Raw genomic sequence first — 25,836 nt, 5'->3', positions numbered from 1 at the left:
ATAATTAAGCTAATTATGCTTTTTTCAGTTGGCAGTCAGTTGCTTAGAAAACTGGAAGATCACTAGAATAGCCAGTTGGTCAGGCAGGTTAATGGTACTTGGAGACTGTGCAGTTTCCACAAAACAAATTTGTTTCACCCCCATTACAGTGTGAAGCTGCCTTGGTAGAAGGACAGAATATACTATTTCTGCTAGGCTTCCAGGGAGACCTCTAATGTGAGAGAAGAGGTATTATATACCTGGCAAGGAAAAACAAAACGTGGAGGTAGGTCAGAGCAGATGTTATACCTGTTCTTTTGGGGTCAGACATGTCTCCTAGGAGATAAGATTCTTGGACCTGAGAAAATAAAACTTTCCTTGTAACTGTCAGGAAGTTGATTGGGAAGTAAAAATGAGCAGAACTAATGGTATGATTAATTAAACACATGACCCCAAGAACTAATTATTATGCCTTCCCATTTGGTTGATCCTGAAAATCTAATTTATCATTGTTATTGTTATGCACAATTTTTTGGATTGGTACTTAGCTATAGTTATGTAACAATACATAGCTATGCAGACATAATTTTGAACTGGGAATACTAGTTTATTGAAAATAAATTTTGTTTTGGCTGAAAGAGATCTGAAGAACACTTCTGAATATTAAGAATTAGTTTTCTCTTAGCAATTTTAGAAAATATCCAAAAAGAAGAGTCTGAGTGGGAGCTTAGAGCAATAATTTCCTTAACTATTTATAATAAATGAATAATCTCAAAATATAATTTGAAGCATCCAAAGGAAAAATTTTCAGATATCACTTTGATAATTCTACCTTCTACAAGTATTTTTTAGTGCCCAATATGTAGAGGGACTCTTCATAATTTTTTAATGCTCAATATGTAGAGGGACATGTTATGAACAAAACAGATAAAAATTCCTGCATCATGGAGGCTTCTTTTACTAGCTCGAAGACCCTTAGTAGGCAGGCAGACAGAAAATTGACTCTGCCAGTGTCTCTAGATAAGGCACCCATCTGTTGGAATAAAAGTTAATACTCGGAAAGGAGATAAACCAGGCAGGGAGAATGGAGTGTTCGTGACTACAGCATAGACCATGGTCTCCAGTTGATAATGTATTATCTGGAGAGGATTCCCCACCAAGGAGACAGCAGATACAGCCTGAGTGCCATCAGGGGACTTTGTCACCTGGCCTCTCATTCAGGCCACTTGGGTAAATTGGTTCCATCTTGGAAGGTAGATGGTCCTGCACTTAATAGCAAATCCAATCATAATCCTAAAAGATGATATATGAAAGGGGATGATGATTCTACATATCTTAAGAAACAGAGAAATTTTATGAAAGAATGACGTTCTTTATATTACTAACAATTATAAAAAAAGTAAACAGTAATCTCTTGATTTTCAGGGAATATAGTACTAATTGGACATAATTTTCTCTTATCACAGTTGAATCTTCTTCACAATGATGCTGGCAGCTCTGGAGTAACAATGTAACTTGTCTGTGATGTTTCATTTCCAAAGTCCTAGGAGGTATTCTCCTTTTCTAAACTTGATTCAAATACCCTTCAGTGAAACATTCAGTATCAGGCCAGAAAGACAGGGTATTTTGGCTCATATGAGGTATGTGCCATCCCTGTTCATAAAAGGAGAATCTGTTATTAATATGGTCATGAGTAGTCAGTCATATGCACTGTTTACAAATGACAAGTTAGTGTATGAAGATATTTAAAATCAGTAGGAAAGGAATTAATCAAATGGTATATGGAACACTGGCTACTAATCCAGAAGAAAAAAACTACATTCTTGTATCAAATGACATCAAAGGAAACACTGGATATATACGCAGACCTTTATTTTGTATCCAGGGTAAGATGGTAAATGTTTTGCCATCAGTATGATATGGATTCAGGTAGCAATGCTGGCAATCAGGGTAGTGGGGGCTTGATTAGCAACTTGATTCCAGTCAGTCTTATCAGAGAATAGTCTCTTACCATGTGAATCTAGTTGAACAACCCAGATGTTGTGCTCAGCAGCTGTCATTTTCCCCCCACAGTTCACAGTGCCAAACAGGGGTGCTTTTATAAGCCTATAGTTTTACAACAGGCATGTCAGATAGCTAGGTACAGTAAGAACCCAAGAGTCAATGAAAATACACCAAGTTTCATCAGACGGAATACTGGCTAGAGTTGAGAACATCTTTGTGTTCTGCCCAGTGACAGGAGCAGCCACATTAGTTTTGTGGTCTGCATAATGACACTGAAGTTGAAGAGTCACAGTGTCCAAGTGGTTTCAAGTAGCAAAACCATCAGTGAATCAGGCCCAATTAGAGTACCTATGAGTTGAGGGTCCTACTGAGCCAGCAGCTTTGCTTCAGGCAGCAAAGTGTGGGATACATTTCCTCTCTAAGGGATAGTTGCTACTATTCCATGTATGACTGAGATACTGCTGGGACCAGGGAAGTCAGAACTAGGTGTGGCATACAACATGAGCATTCTCAGTCTACTAGCCAGTCACAAAGCCCCACTTAGATGAAAGGGAGATAGGGAAATTTAGTTTAGCTATGAAATTCTTACTAATGAGAAGATTACCAGCACATGTGATATGAGTTATCTAACAAGGCATGGCTCCATCCAACAGGGTTTCCAGAGCACCTTGAAAGAAATCCTATGTGAATTCTCTGATACACTCTCGGAGTTGCCTTTTGGGCAAATTTCTTCCTATATTCATACTTACATGGTTTTTCTCCTTTGTGAATTTTCTGATGTCAAACAGGTTGGTCTCTTAGTCAGAAGAATTTTCCACAGTTATTATATCAATATGGTTCTCCCCCTCCCTGAATTCTCTGGTATACATTTAGGGTTGACTTCTTAGGCAATTTTCCATATTCATTACATTCATAAGATTTCTCCCCACTGTGAGCTCTCTGATGTATTCTAAGGTTTGATTTCTGGCCAAAAGTTTTCCCACATTTATTACACTGAAAGGGTTTCTCCCCTGTATGAATTCTCTGATGATCACTAAGGATTGCCTTCCGGACAAATTTTTTCCCACATTCATTACATTTAAATGGTTTCTCCCCAGTGTGAATTCTCTGATGAACTCTGAGGGTTGACGTCCGGGCGAAAGTTTTCCCACACTCACTACATTTAAATGGTTTCTCTCCTGTGTGTGTTTTCTGATGTTGAATGAGATGGTCTTTTCGCCAGAAGGATTTTTCACATTCTTTACAGTGATAAGTTTTCTCACCACTGTGAGTTCTCTGATGTATTCTGAGGTTTGACTTCTGGCCAAAAGTTTTCCCACATTCGTTACATTGAAAGGATTTCTCCCCTGTGTGAATTCTGTGATGATCTCTAAGGGTTGACTTTTGAACAAAAGTTTTCCCACAATCACAACATTCATAGGGTTTCTCTCCTGTGTGAATTCTCTGATGTCCCCTGAGGGTTGACTTCTGGACAAATGTTTTCCCACAGTCATTACATTTATAGGGTTTCTCTGCTGTGTGAATTCTCTGATGTGTATTGAGGTGTGACTTCTGGGAGAAAGTTTTTCCACATTCATTACATTCAAATGGTTTCTCTCCTGTGTGAGTTCTCTGATGTTGAATGAGATGTCCTTTTTGACAGAAGGATTTCCCACATTCATTACATTTATAGGGTTTTACTTCATAATGAGTTCTCTGGCGTACTTTGTGGGCTTTCTGGTAAGACTTCCTATTTTCATGACATTCAAAGTGTTTATCTCCAGTTTGTGTTCTGTCATTGCATACCAATGGATTCTCTTCTGTGAGAGTTCTCTGAGGTTGAGTAAAGTATGACTTCCTGCTGAAATTATTCCCACTTGTAATACATTCACAGTGTTTCACAGTCATGTTAAATTTATTGTATTCCTTGATAGCTGACTTCTCACAAAAGGATTTCCCACACTGGTTAAGATGAGAGTGTTTCTCCCCTGTCCCAGTTCTTTTGTGGTCAAAGAGAGTTGTCTTGTCATAGCTTTTCCTAAACTCTTCATCTTTACAGGATTGTTGTCCTGTATGAGTACTCTTATGTTTAACACAGGCAGCCTCAACATAGAAGGCTTTTCCAATCCCATTAAATTCAAAAGCTTGCTTCAATGTTTGACACTTTTGATGTTCAGGAAGATTTTCCTTATAACTGAGGGTTTCCTGGTTTCTATTATATTCATAAAATTTCTCTCCAGTATGAGTTCTTTCAAGTTTAATTTTGAAAGACAAATTTTCACATACATTATAACAATCTGGTTTTTTTGTTGAATGGGTTCTACTATTAATGATAAATTGAGAAATACTTTGCGAATTCACTCTGCATGAGTCACATTTACAGGACATTTTTGATGAAGAAACAGGAACTATGTGCAGATTAAATGGTTTTCTCAAAACTTCTTCCTCTCTAGGCAACTGTTTATTATTTATAAATGTTACTTGCTGCAGGTGTTTGTCTTTGATTTTTTTGTTCATCTTGATTAGATTTTCATCTCTGTAGTCTTCTAAAACAGAAAAATTGAAAACACTTTGAATCTTACTATTCTTATGGATGGGGCTTATAAACATATAGCCTATGTTGCATTTCATTTTTTGGTTCCTCAAGATTAATTTGTGGGTTTGTGTGTATGAGAGAGAGACACCCTCCTTTAAAAAATAATATTGATACAATGAAAATTAGAGAGGAAACTGGTTATAAATATATATCTGTAGTTGGATTGTGATAAATTGGATTTTCCTACCTGGGGAGAGAAATTAGACTTTTATGGGAGTGATGATTTTAGGGAGCAGGAAAACCAGATAATTAATACAACACGGGAAGTTATAAACTTAAGTAGAGTAACAAGAAAATTAGGAGATAATAAGCATTGATGGGCTAGGTCCAATAGGAGAATGGTTTGGTTTGAGGAAGTTAATTACAGTAGAGATCTGACATTATCTAGGCTCTACTGGTAGAATCCTCAAGAGTCTTCATACTTCAATTTGATATCATTCCTTATTTCCATTCAGTCTTTCAAAATCAAATAAAATTGATAGCACCAACCTCCTCATGATTAAATGAAGAGGTTTATAGCTCAGGATAAAACCCATCTTGCAGCTGTGAGTCACAGAAATACAAACAAGTATAAGACTGATAAAAGGAAAATCATTTCTTGTAATTAAATTAGATTCACTGCTCAATTCTGGCTGTGATACCTTTGACTATTCCATCTAACAAAACTGCAGATAAGTGAAGCTGATCACTTCATTCTAAATTTCCACATTTCAGTTTGATATGAGGGGTGCAATTTTAAATGAGGTATCATGGAAGACCTTACTGCAAAGATCCAAATTCCTCATGCATTCTAGATGCCCATCCTTTTTGGCTTATATGAGCTGTGATTATTATTTTACTTTTGGCTCATCTTGTAACTTTCTGTTAAGCATGAAACATAATTTATATTTGCATAAACCTTATATGTGCAATTTAATAGTATAGAGTGAACACTCATCGAATTATAAACCATGTCAAGAAACAGAACATAAATGGCTCTGCAAAAATCCCTGCCTGGTAACAACTTCCTCATGCTTAAGAGTTCATCACTCTCCTGATATCTTCTTCCTTGATTTTCTTTGTAGTTTTACCACCTATATATTAATTCCTAAAAATGTAATTGAGTTTTGCTTGTTTCTGACATTTACATAAATGTAACCATACATGCATATTTATATTTTTTAGTATTATGTTTGCAATCATTGTATAAGATTTCATATAGCTGTACAATTCTCCCTTAAGAAATATTATTCCTTTATTCTATTGCTGATGAGCCCAATTTTGGCAAAAGTAACCAATATTGCCATAAATATTGTTTTATTCATTCTAGAGAATACAATCATGCTTTTTTATAGGGTATACAGTTGGGAAAATGATTACTTGGTTAGAGGTGTGTAAAACTTTAACTATTTGATAACATCTTCCTGATTTCATAGTGGTTTTATCAGTTTACATTTTCAGTCAGTAAATAAGGGTCTTTAATATTTTACATCCTCCCCATGACTTGCCATTGCCAGATTTGTTAATCTCATTTCACGCTATACATATTACTTACCTCACCTTATACTCTATTTTGCATTCTGTGAAAAGTAATATGATTGAACACATTTTCAAAGATTTAACAGCTGTTTGAAAGCTTCTATATATAAAGTCTTTCACCTACACTGAGTTGCTATGCTTTCCTATATAGACTTGCAGGTTTTTACATTTTCAGGATGCTTATCCTTTCTAGGTTACTTGTATTGTACATCTATTCTGCTACTCTGTGGCCTATCTTTTCATCCTTTTAATGGTATCATTTATGAACAAAATTCTCAATTTTAATGTAGTCAAGTTTATTAATCATTCTCTTTTGACTGGTGCTTTTTGTGCCTTTGGGACTTATAAGAAAAGTCTTGAAATATGAAGGTGTTCACTGCTAAACTGACCTTATATAGTCTAACTACCCCCACAGAATTCTATTAGTGCTCAGTAACTCACCTTTATGTCTCTGGTTTGAGAATTCTTCCTCTAAGAACCAAGGCTCTTCTCCTTGCTCCAACTTGAAGATCACCTCTGGTTTGAAAATGCAGTTCCCTATAAATAGGCAACAACTGAGTACTTAGGCCAGATGATGAGCTTTTTAGTCTCCAGAAGTGGAAAAAGCTTCAGGAACAGCATCCTGAAGGCCCTCAGCTGAATTTATCATTGGCAGTTGGCAATGACAGTCAAACACTTTCTATTCCCCAGTAGGGCTTGGTTACATTATATTCCTGAATAAAAAGCCTAAATGACATTAAAATCTAAAGTATTCATGTGGACTGATGCATACAAAGGAAATGCCTTCTGTATGGAGTTATGAGGGTAAGTTATGCTTATAGGCTCACCCACTGAGACTAGGTTGTTGTAGTTCTCTAGCATCACATCTCTGTAGAGGGTTTTCTGAATAGGACCCATTTGCTGCCACTCCTCCTGGGTGAGTTCGACAGTTATGTCCTTGAATGACACCGATGCCTGCAAGAGTACATTTCTGTTTAATCTGGGCTTAGAATTAGATGACATAGAAAATATGCATGAAAACAGTTCTTATGTTTACCGTAAAGAGCTTAAACAAATGAATATAAAGGATGCCTATTTTGGATCTAATTTTAGCTTATACTTTGGAGGTGCTCAATTAGTAAAAATATTAATAACTTAATTTGTATGTATTTATGAGTTATATACTTATACTCTCAATAAGTATATTAGTAAATCTTTTGTCTTTTTAATTTATTTTTTAGAAAAAAAAATATAAATACACTTCCTACAATTTTCATCTCACTCTGCTACTCTGGGCATGCTCCAGGGAAGCGGTCAGCAAATTATGACCTGTGACCAAATCCAGCTTGCCACTTTTTAAAATAAAAGTTTTATTGGGACACAGCAACCCCTCTACCCCCAATAATTCTGTATTGTCTATGGTTGCTTTTATGCAAAAACAAGCAGAGCCTAGCAGTTTTATCAGAGACTTTATGACTATCAAAACTGAAAATATTTACTACCTAACACATTACAGAAAAAATTTGCCAACCTCTGGACTAACGAATACAATGAAAGGAAAGACTGACAGCATAAAAATAACAACAAAGAAAACTCAATTTATAGAGGCAGATGTATGAAGATTGAAAGGAAAAGGATGGAAAAAGATATATACATAATCACTAACCAAAAGAAAATTGATGTGGTTATATTAACATGAAAGCAGTAGACCTGAATGTAAAAAAGTATTATATATATATATATATATACATACACACATATATAATGATAAAATGACTCTTAACAGAAGGTGTAACATAAATTGATATGCTTGGGCTTCCCTGGTAGTGCAGTGGTTGAGAGTCTGCCTGCTGATGCAGGGGACACGGGTTCATGCCCCGGTCTGGGAGGATCCCACATAATGTGGAGCGGCTGGGCCCGTGAGCCATGGCCACTGAGCCTGCGCGTCCGGAGCCTGTGCTCCGCAACGGGAGAGGCCACAACAGTGAGAGGCCCGCATAATGCAAAAAAAAAAAAAAAAAATTGATATGCTTCCAAATACAGTCAATTCTCATTATTCAGATTCTGTATTTGCAAATTCACCTACTCACTAAAATTTACTTTTAACTTTCAAATCAGTACTTGTGATTTTGCAGTCATTTGCAGACATTCACAGAATGATAAAAAATTTGCCCAATACATGTTTTCCCAGCTGAGTCTGAACAAGATAATGCCTTGCCTTCTTGTTTCAGCTGTTGTACTGTAATCATATCCTTTTTGTAGTCTATTTAGCACTTTTTTTCTTTTTTGTGCTATTTCTTGGTGGTTTCACATTTTAGAATGGCCCCATTGTGTAGTACAGAAGTGCTATCTAGGGACTTCTCTGGTGGCACAGTGGTTAAGAATCTGCCTGCCAATGCAGGGGACATGGGTTCGAGCCCTGGTCCGGGAAGACCCCCACATGCCATGAAGCAACTAAGCCCATGTGCCACAACTACTGAGCCTGCGCTCTAGAGCCCATGAGCCACAACTACTAAGCCCGCATGCTGCAACTAATGAAGCCCTCGTGCCTAGAGCTCATCCTCTGCACAAGAGAAGCCACCCCAATGAGAAGCCTGTGCACCGCAATGAAGAGCAGCCCCCGCTTGCCGCAACTAGAGAAAGCCCGCGCACAGCAACAAAGACCCAATGCAGCCAAGAATAATCAAAAATAAATTTATAAAATTCCATATTAAAAAAAAAAAAAGAAAAAGAAGTGTTATCTAGTGTCCCTAAGTGCAAAAAGGTTATGATATGCCTTATGCAGAAAACAAGCATGTTTAATAGGCTGTGTTCAAGCATTAATTATGGTGCTGTTGGCTGTTAGTTCATGTTCATGAATCGACAATATTACTAAATAAGATGTTCTTAAACAGAAACACACATAACGAGGTTACATATTGACTAGCTAACCAAAATGTTGTGACCAGGAGCTTGCAGGAATCTAATCCTGTATTTCCCTTGGGAGCAATGATTCAGTATTTGCTAATTCAGTGTTCATGGCCACTTTACAGAACATAACTACTGAGAACAATGAGTATTACTGTATATTGTATATATATAAACAATAGTTGAGAGAAATTAGATATACAGACACAATTATAATTAGTGTTTTTAATACAACTCTCTCAGTAACTCACAGGACAAGCAGACCGAAAACCCAATAGAGATTTAGAACAGGAGTCAGAAAATTATGGACTAAAGACCAAATCTGGCACACTACCTGTTTTTTTTTAAATAAAATTTTATTAGAACACAGCTCATGTTCATTTGTTTATGTATTATCTATGGCTGCTATAAGACTAAAACTGTAGAGTTCAGTAGTTCCAAGAGAGATCATATCTCCCACAAAGCCTACTATCTGACATTTACCAAAAAAGTTTGCTGACCAATGATACAGAAGACCAAAATGATGTAATTATCCAACTTGACTAACTGAAATATAAAGGATAATCTGATCATAACATAAATTATTTTCTGGTACACTTTGCATATTATAAAACAAAAACAGTAAGTCTAGCCAAATTAGAAAAAATTACAATCATACAGCATGGCTTTAGATTTTAGCTCAAAGATGTAGAGAGCTGAAAAGAGCAATACTAACATCTTACAAGAACAAATCTTGGCGAACTGAAAATTAATGTCTTTTTGAACTCATTAGAGAAGTGAAACTGCATGGCAAACAATCTGAAATCAGGAGAAAGATAGGTACCTGTAGGGAGAATCAGGACCCATTCATTTGCTTACTGAATCATATGCTAAACTCCATATAAGAAGGTAGGAAGCTTAAGCTATAAAAACCACATGTATGCAAATGTGAAGAGTGTGAAGTCCCTAGGGAGATGGGAAGTGTCACAGACATAGGGTAATTTCTACCTTCTTTGTGAGATTTTCTCAAGGAAGCCAATCTGTCATAGAGAAGATTGGGGGAGAATTCAGAAGAAGCCCCTTTCTGTCCCATGTGATGATAGCTAGTGTAGAGGAAGAACAGTCAGTGTTTAAATCCACTCAGACTCATGCATATCTCCACTAAAGAATACTTAATCTGTAAGGGGAAAGTCATCAGAACACATAATGTGATTGGTGGGATCTCACTGAAGTAGGGAGAGAGCAGTAGCAGACACTACCAAAAACGCTGCCTAGACCCATCTGTCCTATTTCTTCTAAGTAATAAAATGCTGAGATCAAGTTCTCAGTACCTAAGACTGAGGTTCAATTAGAAGATAAACCCCATTCCTAGAGAACTGGCATTATTTGGCCTGTCTGGTGGTTTCCTAGACCACCCCTCTTCATTTGACATGACTCAAAGCTGTAAATAACATTTTCCCTGGGGACATGACATTATTTTTTTAAAAAATCATGGGATATTGTTTACCATCATGGCTACTTGACTACTACAGGCAGTTTTTAACAGTTAAGGGAAACAATAGTATTACTAAAAAGCTTAAAGGGAAAAGCTGGAGAATGAGATATCCAGAAGGGGCTTTGAAAAGCTCAGGTATATTCCTGATGATCTAAAAGGTGACACACAATCCCTGGGCTGTGTGCACATTCAGGAAAGACCTGAGAAGGTGCTAAACCCTTGCCTCTCACTAACCTTGAGGCTCTATGAAAGAAAAGTGAAGGCTAATGTGGAGTAATAAAATGCTGGGCTAATTGTTGAAGGCATGCCTCAACATACACACAGAGTAACTTAGCAAATATTGGGAGCCTTATTGGTTATAGGTATTTAAGGAAATCATTGTCCAATTATTAGCTGGCTATTTAATTAATGGAGCAGTGACTTCAGTTGGCCACACATGACAAAGAATACAGATTCTACAGAATTAGTCAAAAGAGTCACTCGACAAATACATAACAACAGCTGCAGTTGTTGAGATTCTGATTACACATTACACATTTTAAATGTCCAGTTTTCAACAAAAATTTGAGACATAAACAGATGAGAAACTATTACTCATATATAGGAAAACAAACAGATTATGTATGAACAGTGTAAAAAACTGTCTCTGAGTAAGTCCAGACATTGGACTTACTAGACCAAGACTTTTCATCAGCTGTTTTAAATATGTACCAAGTACTGAAGGAAACCATATCAAAAGAACAAAAGGAAAGTATGGGAACAATGTCTCATCAAATAAAGAATATCAATAAAGAGACAGAAATTATATATAGAGAGAAAAAGCAAACTGAAATTCTGGAGTTGAAAGTACAATAATTGAAGTGAATAAGTCCCTAGAGGGCTCAAGAGCTGAACAGGCAGAAAAATTAGCCAATTTGAATATAAATCTATTGAGATGACCCAACCTGAGAGCATACAGTAAAAATAATGAAGGAAAAAGAACAAAAAGCCTCAGTGATTTGTGGGTCACAATCAAACATAGCAACATTCACATACCAGAAGTAGGAGAGAAGAGAGGAAAAAGGGCTGAAAGGCAAAGAATAAAACTTGAAAGCAGCAAGACAGAGGTGACTCATTGCCTCCAAAGGCTCCCCAATAAGATTAATAGCTGATTTCTCATTAGAAACCAGAGAAACCATTAGGCAGTTGTATGACATTTAAAGTACCAAAGGGAAAGACTGTCAACCAAGGTTTGAATATTCGGCAAAACCATCCTTCAAAAACAAAGAAGAAATTATGACACTCCTAGGTAAATAAGTACTGGGAAAACGTCATTAGTATACCTGCTGTATAAGAAATATTAATAAGGGAGTCATTGAGGCTATAATGAGAGTACACTGGACAATAACTCAAAAATCCATATGAAAAAATAAAGAAAACTATGTAGGTAAAAGTAACTACACAGGTAAAAATATAAAAGACACTATACATGTATTTTTTTGTATTTATTTTTCTCCTGTATGATTTCAAGACCACTACATGAGGCAGTAATTAGAAATTGCTACTAGTATACACACAATGTATAAAAATGTTAATTTAGATGACAGTAACAGCATAAGGGAGTGAGGAGGGTGTGAAGCTATAGAAGAGCAAAGTTTTAGTTTACTATTGAAATTAAGTTTGTATTCATCTGAACAATACTGTTACAGTTGTTAATTGTAATCAAGAAGGTAACCACTAATAACTGGGAAAAAATGTAGTAAAGGCACAACAAGGTAACTGAAATGGTATACTAGGAAATATTGACTTAACACGAAAGCAAAAATTGTGCAGTAGAAAAACAAAATGGACATATCACATACTCAGAGCAAATGTCTAAATAGAAGACAAATGCTTCTTACATTAAATGTTAATGGTTAAATATCTGAATTAAAAGGCAGACTTGCAGAATGGATTGAAAAAATATGATCCAATTATATTGTCTACAAATAACACTTCACATTCAAAGACACAACAGTTTGAAAGTAAAAGACTAACACAAGATATATCATGTAAACAGTAGCCAAAATAGACCTGGATTGCCTATACTAGGATTAGACAAAACAGACTTTAACTCATTATTGACTGGGGGATTTTTGCAAAAACTAATGCCTGTGGCCGGCAATTTTTATTTCGGCTGGCCAAAAATTAATTCTGTTATTTCACTGACAATTTGCAGGTTATTACATTTAATAGTTACACCTGACACACCTGTAAAGTCTTCTAATTTCTGTGAAATGTTGTCTTCAATCTACACTTCTGTAGAAGCAAAGGAGCAAGTTCCAGCACCCTGAGTTTCATTTTCACTTTCCATATCAGAATCAATGATTCTGTTGGTCTAATATTCAAATCATCTGAATCAGAATTATATTCTGAAGAACTATCATCTTCTGAGAGACTAGTATATATGTCGCTTGGACAATCAGAGAAAGTATCTGCATAAAATTCACCAAAACATTCTTCTCCACTCAAAATTTCACGATGTGTCATTTTTGAAAATTTTACATTTATAATATACACAAGGTTGGAATAAAAACCTAACGGAGCAAAATATGAATGATAATGACAATTGTAAGTTGTATAATGAACCCTTGATCAATTTTAAGGTCTAACAACTTCACACAGTGATGTTAATTTTATCACTCTCTACAAACATATTGATACGTCTCTGGTCAATAACATTCGGGTAACAAAAGACTAAGTATTAATACATCTCTGGTCAATAATGTGTTAAGACCAAAAAAGAGAGAGAGAGAGAGAGAGAGAGAGAGAAAGGACATTTTACAATAGTAAAAGGGTCAATAAATCAAGAAAACAAAACAGTTATAAACATACATGTACCTAACAGAACTGTTGGCAAAAACTGACAGAACTGACAAGATAAACTATTCAACTATTCAATAATAGTTGGAGGTTTTATTGCCCCACTTTCATAATGGATTGAACTACTAGACAAAAGATCAATATTGGAAGAACACAGGAACAAAGCTGTGAACTGTAGATCACAGAGATCTACAGAAACACTCGTGCCAACACCAGAAGCATACACGTTCTTCAGTAAACATGGAATATTCTCTGGTATAGACCACATGTTAGGCCATGAAACAAGTCTCAATATATTTTAAAGGGTAAAATCATATGAAGTTACCTTCTATGACCAAAATATAATGAAATCAGAAATCAGTAAGAAAAGGAAAACTGGAAAATTCAAAAATATGTGGAAACAAAACTACACACTCTTAAAAAATCCAAAAGATCAAAGAATAAATCAAAGGGAATCGAAGGGAAATTAGAAAATATTTTGAGATAACTGAAAACAAAAATACAACATAACAGAACTTATGAGATGAAACTAAAACAGTGCTTAGAGGGACATAGCTATAACACCTGCATTTAAAAAGATCTCAAATCAATGACCTAACTGTATATCCTAAGGAACTAGAAAAATAAATGTGAACTAAACCCAAAACTAGAAGGATGGAAATAATGAAGATTAAAGCAGAGAAAAACCAAATAAAGAATAAAAACAATATAATCAACTGAATGTTGGTTCATTGAAAAGATCAACAGAATTGATGAAAATTTAGGCAGACTGACTAAGAAAAAAGAAGACTCTAATTTACTAAAATTGGTAATGAAAGGGGGACCATTACTACCGACTTTACAGAAATAAAAATGACTCTAAGAGAGCACTATAAACAACTGTACACCAACAAACTAGATAACCTAGATGAACAGGACAAATTCTTAGAAACATACAAACTATGAAAACTGAGTCAAACAGAAATAGAAAATCTGAAGAGTTCCACGTAAGGAGACTGAATTAGTAGTTAAAAACCTCCCAACAAAGAAAAGCTTAGGACCAGATGGCTTCACTGGTGAATTTTACCAAACATTTAAGAAGAATGAACACAAACCCTTCTCTAACTCACTCCAAAACAGAAGAGGGAACACTTCCTAACTCATTCTATGAGTTACTTTTAACTGAAGTCAGACAAAGAAATCACAAGACTAGAGATCAATATTCCTTAGAAATATAGATGCAAATCTCCTCAGCAAAATACAAGCAAACCAAACCTAGCAGTATATTAAAATGATTATACACCATGACCAAGTAGGATTTATCCCAGGAATGTAAGAGTGGCTCACCAAAGGAAAATCAATGTAACAGCACAGTAATAGAATGAAGGAAATAAACCACATGATCATCTCAATTGATGCAGAGAAAGCATTTAACAAAATCCAACACAAATGATAAAAACACTCAACAAACTAGGAATAAAAGAGAACTTCCTCAATACAATAAAAAGCACTTCTGACAAATCCCAGCTAACATCATACACAATGCTAAAAGACAGAAGTTTTCCTCCAAAGTTCAGGAATAAGACAAGGATGTCCACTGTAACCAATTCTATCACTGTACTGGAAGTTCTAGCCAGAGCAAATGAGCAAGAAAAAGAAAAAAAGACAAAAGTGGAAAGGAAAAAAGTAAAACAACCTCTAGTCAGACTACATAATCTAATATATAAATATATATAACACATAAACACTAAATCTACAAAAAAGTTATAGCTAGTAAACGAACTGAGCAAATTTTCAGGATTCAAGATCAACACACAGACATTTGTTATTTCTAAACACTAGCAATGAACAATAAAAAAATTAAGAAAACAATTCCATTTAGAATAGAATAAAAAGTCAATACTAAGTATAAATTTAACCAAAAAGGTGCATGATATATGAAAGGGATAGTACCTCAGACCCAGGTGTGAGACATCCCAGGAATGCAAGATTGGTTAAACACTGAAAATTCAATCAGTATAATCCAACCCTTTAACAGAATAAAGAAATAAAATTATACTGTTATCTCACCAGATGCAGAAAAGCATTTGACCAAATTCAATACCTCTGTGTAATAAAAATTCTCAGCAAACTAAAAACAGAAAGAGAACTTCCTCATTCTAATGAAGGGCATGTACAAAAACTCTAAAGTTAAAACCACACCCAGTGGTGAAATATTAAGTATTTTCCCCCTCATGTGAGGTAGAAGGAAAAGATTTCTATTATCATCGTTTGTATTCAACATGGTACTAGAAGAATAACAAGAAATTAAAGACATAAAGATTGAAAAGAAGTAAAATTTTCTTTATTTGCAAAAATGATGTACATTTAAAATCCAAAAGAATCTACCAAAATAAGTTATTAGAATAAGCGAATTTAACAAAATAGCTAGATACAAGATCAATATTTTAAAATCCATTGTATTTTTATAAACTAAAAATGAAATTTTAAAATATTTACAATATCAAAATAGATCAAATACATAGGAGTAAATCTAATGAAATGTCAGACTTCACCTCTATTCTTAAAAAACCCCAGCAGGATTTTCAGTGGAAATGAAATTTCTATGAAAATACATAGGATCAAAATTAGCCAATAACTTTTTTTTTTTTTTTTTTTTTTTTTTTTTTTTTGTGGTACGCGGGCCTCTCACTGTTGTGGCCTCTCCCGTTGCGGGGCACAGGCTCCAGACGCGCAGGCTCAGCGGCCATGGCTCACGGGCCCAGTCACTCCGCTAGCCAATAACTTTTTTAAGAAGTAAAACTTTAAGGCCTACCCTATTTCATGACTTACTGAAATACAACAGTAATTATGACAGTGAAGTACTAGTAAAAAGAGAAATAACTGGATCAGAGGAACAGTCTAGATATAGACCACTTGACTGGTTCACTTGATTGAGCAACAGAGGCCCTGCTGCAATTCAGTGGACAGAGGATGGTCTTTTCAACAAATGGTGCTAGGGCAACTGGATATCCATATGGAAATATGAACCTTGACACTTGCCTTGTACCATACACAAAAGTAATTCCAGATGAATCAAGCTCAAATAATCAAGCATCCACTAACAACACAGGAGAATATCTTCATGATCTTGGAGTAGGGAAAGATCTTTCAAATGTGACACACAAAGAACTACCATTAAAGAAACACTGATATTGAGCTATATTAAATTTCATAACTTAGTTCATCAAAAGACACTAGAAATAGTCAAGTCACAGAATGCAAAAACATTAGCAATACATACATCTGGCAAATGACCTGTATTGATAATATAGACATAACTCCTACTAATCAATCATAGCAAATAATTCAATTAAAATAGAGAACTGAACAGTTACTTTACACAAAAGATATCCACATGGCCAAAACACAAATAAAGGTGCTCAATGCTAGTATTTATCACAGAAAGCAAATTATAAATTTCAATGAAAGACCACTACACATGGCTAAAATCAAAAAGGCTAACAGTAGTGAGAATTTGGTATAGATAGAAGTATAAATTGGTTCAACCACTTTGGAAAGCTACTTGTATAACCAACAGAAATGAAGATAAGCCAAGAGACACAAAGGAATGTTCACAGCAGCTTTATTCATAATAGTTCCAAACTGGAAAAAACACAAATGAAAAACCAGCAAGAGAATGAGCATACCATCATACATTCATATAATGGAATGCTGCTCAGCAATAAAAAGTATTGAAATAGGGCTTCCCTGGTGGCGCAGTGGTTGAGAGTCCACCTGCCGATGCAGGGGACACGGGTTCATGACCCGGTCTGTGAAGATCCCACATGCTGCAGAGCGGCTAGGCCCATGAGTCATGGCCTCTGAGCCTGCATGTCCGGAGCCTGTTCTCCGCAATGGGAGAGGCCACAACAGTGAGAGGCCCGCGTACCACAAAAAAAAAAAAAAAAAAAAAAAAAAAAAAGTATTAAAATACACAGCAACATTGATGATCTAAAAATATGTACAGAGAAAAAAGCCAGACCACCCCTTCCCCTGAAAAAGTGCACGCATTGGTATGGTTCCATTTATATGGTGTTGAAAATGAATTTATACTTTTTTTCCTGATAAGTGAGGTTAGATTAGTGGTTACCTCTGCAGAAGGGGGCAGTTATTATTAACTGAAAATTGGAAGGAAGGAAAGAAACTTCAGGGATGATAGAAATGTTTTCTCTCTTAATCTGGGTGGTAAATTATATGTATATACATATGAAAAAATCCACTCAGTTCACAATTAGAGTGCACTTTACTAGACTAAAACTGTACCTCAGTTAAATAAATAAGTAAAACATTTTTAAAGATTTAAAAAAATTTTATAGTTGATAATTAGGGAAGGTATATTACATTTTCCCTTTGTATCTTTCTATATTTTAACAATTTCTCACAATGCCACTAGTAAAAATGAAAGAACTTGGTCAACTCTGAACAAAAACTGTCCAAAGACAAATAGTGAAATAGGGAAAAATATCTGTCACATATATCAGAATAAAATCTTTAATAATTAAAAAATTCTTTAATAATTAAGAAGCCTTTAAAATTAGCAAAAAAGAAGACTGATTCACAAAAAAGGAATATAAATGACTTTAAAAATATATGAAATTATGCACAATCTCAGCTCTCATACACTTCTACAACAGGGATCACCATTCCGCCCTCCTATCAGAAAAACTCTGGAGTCACATGGATTCTTACTTTACCCCTTTCATGTCTTTCCCATTCTGCTAGTACTTCCACATTAAAAACAAAATTGCTTTTATTACATGAATTTCTTCCCCATATCATATGCTAGAACTCATGACGACATCAAACCCTTAAGGATGGCGTCGAAGGACTTCTAGTGTTAGGGGCTTTAGTCCAACTCAAAATTCATACATTGAAGTCCAAACCCCCAGTACCTCACAATATAACTGTACTTGGAGATAGGCTTTTTATTTTATATATAATGAGGTCATTAGGGTAAGCCCTAATCCAATTTGATTAGTGTCCTTATAAGAGGAGGAAATTTGGACACATATGTACAGAGGGAAGATTATGTGAAGACAGCTATCTATAAGCCAAGGAAAGAGGCCTGGAACTGATTCTTCCCTCACAGCTCTCAGAAGGAACCAAGCCTGTCTTTACCCTGATCTCAGACTTTCAACCTCGAGACTATGAGAAAATAAATTTCTGTTGTTTAAACCATCCAGTTGGTGGTACTTTATCATGGCAGCCATAACAAACTAATACACTTAGTCTGGTCCCAAGATTTCTCCATCTCTCTTAGTGTTCCCTGAGAGGAAGTCCAAAGTATTAATAGGCAAAGATTCTTACTGGACCTTGTATCCCTTGTTTAGTCCACTTGATGTTATTCTTTCAAGATGTAGTAACCTGCCCATACTCTGCAACAAAATTCCATCCATTCTTCAGGACTGACAATTCTTTTCAACCATCCACCTTTGATCAACTGAGCCTATACCACCAGTCTGTCCTTTCTTTGACAAACTGCAAATCCTGATACTCACTGAATTCAAATGATCAATCAATCAACTAATTCCTTTAATCCTGACTTTGTTTCCCATGTATGAGGAAGAAATTTTCACATTATTCCTACTATCTCCTGTGTATTACCTCCTTCAAGGGGACTGTGTCCACAAGAAGTTCAGTCCTTCTTATAAGCACAAAAAGAATACAGAGGCGATATGATCTTAAAGGTTAAGAGGCTAAATGACAACATATTAGAGGAAGCACAATATAGAGGGAAAGTCAGAAAAACTTCCTCTTGGAAAGCCTTGCATTCAGAAGAACAGGCCTATTTGTCACAAGCAGAACAAGTGTGCATAGGTTTGTAAAAGAGAGTAATGGAATGGGTTCCATCTTGTAAGAAATGAAATGGTGGTCTGAGAAGAATATAAATCCATATTCTCCTGGTGGCCCAGTTCCATATACCTAGGGGATGACCTTTTCTTTGGAACAGAGTTTAATGAGCAATCTCAACTAGGAAAGCTGAAAGCCTATGAAGATGAACCCATGGTGGTTCCAGATCTTGAAGCTAATGGTCTAACGAGACAGACAAACACATAATCAGGTAATTTCCACTAATGTATGAAGTGCAGATAGGTGAAAAACAGAGGGCTATGCAGATTCAGAAGAGGACTGGAAATTAGCCCAGAGAGAGACAAGGGGAAAAAAAACCAGCATTGTTTCCTGGATGAGGCAACCAAAGCTGACTCATGACAGGTCAAAAGCAAAGAGCCAGACCACCCATCCATTAAAATGGCTACTATGAGAAAAACAGAAAATAGCAAGTGCTGACAAGGACCTGGAGAAACTGAAATTCTTGTGCCCTGTTGGTGAAAATGTAAAATGGTGCAGCACTGTTGAAAACAGTATGGCAGTTCCTTGAAAAATTAAACATAGAATTGTCACATGATCCAGCAATATATCCACAAGAATTAAAGGCAGAGTCTTGAAGAGATATTTGTACACCTATGTTCATAGTAGCATTATTCACAATAGCCAAAAGGTAGAAGCAACCTAAGTGTCCATCACAGGATGAATGGATAAACAAAATGTGGTATATTCATACAATGCAGTATTATTCAGCCTTAAAAAGGAAGGAAATTCTGATACATGATTCAACATGGATGAACTTTGAGGACTTCATACTAAGTGAAATAAGACAGTCACAAAAGACAAAAACTATATGATTCCACCTATTTGAGCAGTGAAATTCATTGAAATAGAATGGTGGTTGCCATGAGCTGAAGAGAGGGAGGAGTGGGGAGATGCTGTTTAACGGATATAGAGCTTTAGTTTTGTAAGATGAAAAGAGTTCTGGAGATTGGTTGCACAACAATATGAATGTACTTAACACTACTGAACTGTACAATTAAAAAATGGCTAAGATGGTAAATTTTACGTTATCTATATTTTACAATTAAAAATAAAATGAAAAAAAAAGAAAAAGAAAGTAAAGAGCCAGGTGACTCAGTTGCACTGGCTGCCATAATGAAATACCATAGACTGGATGCCTTAAACAACAGTAATTTATTTCCTCACAGTTCTAGAGGCTGGAAGCCTGAGATTAGGGTATCAGCACGGTTGGGTTCTGGTGAGTTTCTCTTCCTGGCTTACAGGTGCCACCTTCTCAAAGTGTCCTCATATGGCCTTTCCTCAGTGCCTGTGTGTGAAGTCTCTCTCCTTTCCTCTTCCTATAAGGCCACCAATCCTATCAAATTAGGATTCCCACACATAACAACTTCATTTAACCTTCACTACCTCCTAAAAACCCTATCTCCAAATACCATCACATTGGGGGTTAGGGCTTCAACATATGAATTTGGGGGGGACCCAAATCAGTCCACATCATCAGGTGAATGAAATGAAGACTTGGTCAATCCAGAGAAGACAATGAGAATGGGATATGAGGCAAGAGTCAGGAACAGTAGGATGTGTTTAAGAAACTAAATGAGGTTTGGTTTTGCTTTAAAGTTATATATTTCCCATTACATTGTAAATACTATTAAGAAAGAAAAGTATCTGTACTATTTAAGATGTAACTATAGCACATGTCACCTCCTTGCAACGTCTTGGCTACTCAATAAGTAGCTGTCAAGAAAGTCAGAGCAGCAATAAAGTAAAAAGACAAAATGAAATCTGTAATGCCTCCAAAGCCTGAATGTTATTCTGAGAAATCGGGAATTTCATTGTTTAGGGATGAGAGGCCACTAAGGTTATTTACAAATGCATGATACATTACCTCATTAGCATTTAGATGAACTACCCATGTGGAAGATGTGCCTGAGTAGGTGAAGAAAGAGGTGGGACTGATCAGTAAAGAAGCTATTTCACCAGTTCAGTTGAGAGGATGAATAAAATAGAGGAATACGTTTAAAACACATTAAGTTGAACCATATAAAATTGCTGTTATCTCTGATCTACACAAATAGGAAAAGTACCCAGATGTGATATTGGCCAGATGTGGCAGGAGTTAAGAGAGTGAGAGAGAGAGCAACAGGAGTCAAGCATGCATTCCATTTTTTGTGGCTTGCGTGCCTGGCTGAATGGGGTGGTACCATCTATAGGGAAAGACGAGGAGGATTAGTTTGGGAAAGGCTGTGAATGTTGACTTTTACTTTGAATCAGTTGAGCTGGAGATACTTTTAGATACCTACAGAGAAATGTTGAGTCAACTATGTCCTGTACGGTAGCCACATATGACTATTTAAAACTTAAAAATTCAGTCCCTCAGCCACTCTAGCCATATTTCAACTGCTCAAGAGGTGCATATGGCTACCGGTCACCATTTTGGAAGTGCAGATATAGACCATTTCCATCATCACAAAAAGTGCCATTGGTCAGGGTGGGCTGCAGAGCCTCATTTGGGAGACTAGCAAATACATCACTGTTAAAACCAGAAATGGGATGAAATGAGTGAAGAAGAACAGTTAGAAGAATAGTGAGAAGGAAAAGAAACTTGTGGAGGAGACATGTGAAAGGGCAGGAGAAGGAAGACGACCCCATGAAAGAAACAAGAGGCAGGACAGTGGCAGAGGAGGGTGTCACACATACTAATGCAGGAGACCTTCCAGAGACACAGAGAGGGGGGAGTCAGGCACTGAGACAGGTCTAGTGAGGTAAGGACTATACAAGACCCATTAGATTTGACTGTAATTAGGTCACTGGTGAGTGCAGGTCATAGGCATATGAAGAGAGACACCAAGGCTTCATGCAGTAGACTTAAGTATGAATGGAAAGTGTGGTAACATTTGCCAAAGAACAGGACTTTAAACTGTCTGCTAAACAACTTGTTTATGACAGGTACTTGAGAGGAATATTTATGGAGAGCTATTTTTAAGGACATGAACGTACAGCCATTCATACTGACCTCTAGTTAGTCTAAGAACTATCCCTGGATCCAACAGGATAACTCAACTTCTGTTTTACTTATCCGAACACATGTTTTAACAAAAGCCCTGCTTTGGCAATATGCCCTTTACTTTCAGTGGAATTCTTTTCAGGGCTGTCATTGGAAAGATCTGCACTATCACCTACATGAAGACCAACAAAGACATTTCTCCTGACTTTGATGACTTTAAATTCCATGAGGAATGTCTGGTTTAAGCTTCTCATCAATGCAATTCTTTAAACAAATATTGTCTGTCTAACTCTCTGCCACAGCTATCAGAAAGGTCAGAAGAAATTTGCAACTGCACTTCAGAAAATCTGTAATATCAGAGGACCTTTATCTATCCACATGACAACTCTGCTGTGCTATTCATCTCCTTTCCTATTATCTTCCTTGAATAATTCTGATCTGTTTCTATATCTACTTTGCCATGTTAATTAACCATCTATACAATCCATTATAAAAAAAGGTGTTAATGAACAACTCACCTGAGATATGTTCATTTTCTGCTGCTCCTGAGAGAATGCAGAGAACTGTGAAGAATAAGCTGGGGGTAAAGAAAAGAGGGATGGAGTCAGGAAAGGTCTGGTGAGCTTCTGTATTCACTTGCCTAATCTCATCACACCAGTTGAGAAAAAAGTCTCTCTACGGAAAAATGATCCTTCAGGAGCAGGAAACACCACATAGAGACAGCACTCCCTGAATATGTACATCTCTGATATGATCATGTGGCTATAACCCTGCTGTTTTTCACTGGGTGACTGTAAATTATTTTCCTATTGACTTTAAAAAAAGTATGTCCTCTCTGACTAATTCACAAAAAACTAAAACAGGATTAATATCAATATCCATTATTTACACCTTGAGTTAGAAAATCAACAGAAAACTCTGAACAAAAAGATACTGACAAAATATTTTAAAATCTTTTTGTTCTGATTTGTTGCAATTTCTCAAAAAGACTTTTTTTTTTTTTTGGTGGTACGTGGGCCTCTCACTGTTGTGGCCTGTCCCGTTGCGGAGCACAGGCTCCAGACGCACAGGCTCAGCGGCTATGGCTCACGGGCCCAGCCGCTCTGCGGCTTGTGGGATCCTCCCGAACCGGGGCACGAACCCGTGTCCCCTGCATTGGCAGGCGGACTCTCAACGACTGTGCCACCAGGGAAGCCCCTCAAAAAGACTTTTGATAAGACACTTTTAGTGACTTACCTGTGACAGAATGAACAGTGCTGTGCTTTGAACAGCACTGAGCTTTGCTCCTAGCTCTGTCCTGGGTGACCGGGGAACTTACATCTCAAGCTCAGTATTTTGTTTTAAGGTTTTAAGAGTCAGAAGTAGAAATCTTTTCCTATATTATCATTTTGTGATTCTATATGTTCAGAATAAAGGAAGCCACAGCCTACCTCTAGATGCCACGTGTGATGAACATGGTGTGAGAGTGGCTCAGAATCTGGAAAGAATGAGAGAAGAATGAAGAAAGTGGGGGGTTATTTAAGGACTGAAGACAGAATTTCCTTGACTCTGGCTGTGGCTTTACCTGTGCAGCATATCAGTCACCCATCCCTTTCCACCCCTGCTCACCACCTTCTGCAAGCTGATCCACAGTTTCCATGGTCACACAGTCTGTGACGGCTTCTGGATGTGGTGACATCACCAAGTCTGGCTCTCTCTAGGCAAGGTGATTAAGACCTAGTTCTTAATCACCTTGGAGCGAATCACAACCTGCTCCTTTCTGGGTTTTTCTGCATCTGTTCTGAAGCTCTGATAAGGGTGGTCCCTCTGAGATGGGACTCTTGTCCCCGCCTTCTGCCACAAAAGAGATGCTTTGTTCCAGAGATGCTGAGACTTAGGCCTAGGAAACAAATGCATTTTAGTTGAAACTTACATGTAGAGCAGTGTTTCTCAACTTCAGCACTAATGATATTGTGAGCTGGATAACTCTGTGTCATGGGGGTGAGGGGTGCTGTCCTGCGCATTGTAGGATGTCAAGTAGCATTTCTGGCTTCTAACCCCCAGGTGCCAGTAGCACTTTTCCCAGCTGTGACAACCAAAAATGTCTCTGGACATTTCCAAAGGTCCTCTGGGGAGCAAAATCACCCTGGTTGGGAACCACTGGTGCAGGGCCTTAAACTTGATTCTCCTGGAATTCATTAGAACTGTTTTATCCATTATGGTAGCCACTAGCCACATCCCACTATCGAGCACTTGAAATGTGGCTCCTGCCACATGTTGAAGTAACATTTTTGATATATTGAGACAGACACAATATGTTCTTACAATTAATTTCACTTGTTTCTTTTTAGTTTTTAGCGTGGCTATTAGAACATTTAAAATTACATACGTGGCACATTTTCTCTTTCTATTGGACAGCACTGCAGTAGAACATCAGACTGTACTTTCTGAAGACAGAGACAGCCTGGACAGTGCAGAAGTTTCCAGGAGCCGTAGTCTTAACCCAGAGGCTCTGGAAACATTCCACAAATCCGAGTAAACACACCTGTCACAGAGTGAGATTCAGTTCACACTGACACAGTTCTGGGGATTTGGGGACAAGTCACTCTGCTAGTGCTGTGATAGCTGCAACACTGGGTTTTGGGTAGGCAGGATATTAGGAACAGCTTGAATTTCGGAGGAAAGTATACCTTTTTTTACATCCTACCTTCCTCACCTTTGTGATCTTGGGTCTGTTATTTCAATTCTCTAAGACCATTTTCTTCTTCTTTTTTAATGATAGAAATATACCTATAAATAGGGTGGCTGTGAGGATTAAATACTAAATGAACAAAGTGTCTCCTAACTATGATGCGAACCAACATTATATGTTGGCATATTAACTACTACTTATTAGTGCTTATTGCCTAGCACTTGGCTGAATGCTTTACTGGTGAAGACTTACCTCCCTGAACAACGCCACGAAACAGTTATTAATAACCTTATTTTTAGGTGAGAAACCTGACTTATGCCCAAGTTACAGAAAAGGAATTTACTCGATCTGTTTGGCTCCTAAGCTCGGGAGCTCAACTCAGACCCACAGCCCGCGCGCGCTTCGTGTAAGGTTCACGTTCAATATTATAAACGTGCATTGCCCTTCCACTGCTGGCAAGGGACTTTCCCAGGTCCGGCTGCGGTCAGCTCCCACACCCGTGCCGCACCGAGCATTTCCGACCAGCACTCAGCCCCACCTACGGCCCCGGAGCCCGCCCCCATTCACCTTTCCCAGGTTTACCCACTGGCCGGGCTCAGAGACAGGCGGTGGGAGTCCCACGTTGGGGCAGGAGGGGTTTCCGGGTCTTGCTGTTCCTTGACCCTGAGCACAAGCCTACCCTTCCAAGCTGGACGTCCAGACGTAAAACGTCCTCACCTCAGGCGCAAAGCCTCCGCGCCCGCCAGTCGGGAAAGGGCGGAAGTAGAAAAGTTGGGTTGCCTCACCAGCGCGGAGAAAAGCCCAGGACATCCTTTCCCAGAATGCTGCGCGATAACCGGAAACGTTCAAGACTACGTTTCCCATAAACACTGCAATCACTCGCAAATTTTGGGTGTGTGTGGGGCTGTGTGTGTAATGGGGGTGGGAGTTAGGGAGCAATAAGATATTGTTAACAGTCTGTACTGATGAATGACGCTCAAATTCTACCAAAGCCCCAGAGATTATGGGTTAAA

The 25,836-nt window shown here is 37.3% G+C and overlaps 1 protein-coding gene across 7 annotated transcripts; it reads right to left on the bottom strand.

Moving 5' to 3' along the window:
• Positions 1 to 1,834: 1,834 nt before the first annotated feature.
• On the bottom strand, positions 1,835 to 25,647 carry ZNF510 (zinc finger protein 510). 7 transcript variants are annotated; one of them, XM_067041177.1, is made up of 7 exons: positions 25,406 to 25,647; positions 23,884 to 24,031; positions 23,583 to 23,629; positions 22,671 to 22,729; positions 6,904 to 7,030; positions 6,518 to 6,613; positions 1,835 to 4,508 (listed from the first exon to the last, which is right to left on the bottom strand). In XM_067041177.1, exons 4-7 carry the CDS (start codon positions 22,683 to 22,685, stop codon positions 2,812 to 2,814), a joined length of 1,935 nt encoding a protein of 644 aa, XP_066897278.1. In that variant the 5' UTR covers positions 22,686 to 22,729; positions 23,583 to 23,629; positions 23,884 to 24,031; positions 25,406 to 25,647; the 3' UTR covers positions 1,835 to 2,811. The 7 variants fall into 7 exon arrangements, with proteins under 7 accessions (XP_066897278.1, XP_066897274.1, XP_066897276.1 ...); XM_067041173.1 differs by having other exon boundaries at positions 23,761 to 24,031; positions 25,391 to 25,619; XM_067041175.1 differs by having other exon boundaries at positions 23,761 to 24,031; positions 25,410 to 25,593.
• Between the last annotated feature and the right edge of the window lie 189 nt (positions 25,648 to 25,836).

The sequence above is a fragment of the Kogia breviceps genome, chromosome 8 (assembly GCF_026419965.1).
Source record: "Kogia breviceps isolate mKogBre1 chromosome 8, mKogBre1 haplotype 1, whole genome shotgun sequence".
In the NCBI taxonomy this organism is placed as follows: domain Eukaryota; kingdom Metazoa; phylum Chordata; class Mammalia; order Artiodactyla; family Physeteridae; genus Kogia; species Kogia breviceps.
The sequence above is the reverse complement of the archived record's forward strand: the minus strand, read 5'-3'. Positions and strand labels throughout refer to the sequence as shown.

What these genes read in the sequence shown, in the direction of transcription:
- ZNF510 (XM_067041179.1), bottom strand. Translation starts at nt 23,830, where the DNA reads ATGTCACCACATCCAGAAGCCGTCACAGACTGTGTGACCATGGAAACT. An exon ending in AGAAAATGAACATATCTCAG is followed by an intron (nt 7,031 to 22,670) that starts GTGAGTTGTTCA and finishes GTACTCTTGCAG; the next exon opens with GCATCGGTGTCATTCAAGGA. An exon ending in CTCAAACCAGAGACATAAAG is followed by an intron (nt 4,509 to 6,517) that starts GTGAGTTACTGA and finishes TTTCTGTTTTAG; the next exon opens with AAGACTACAGAGATGAAAAT.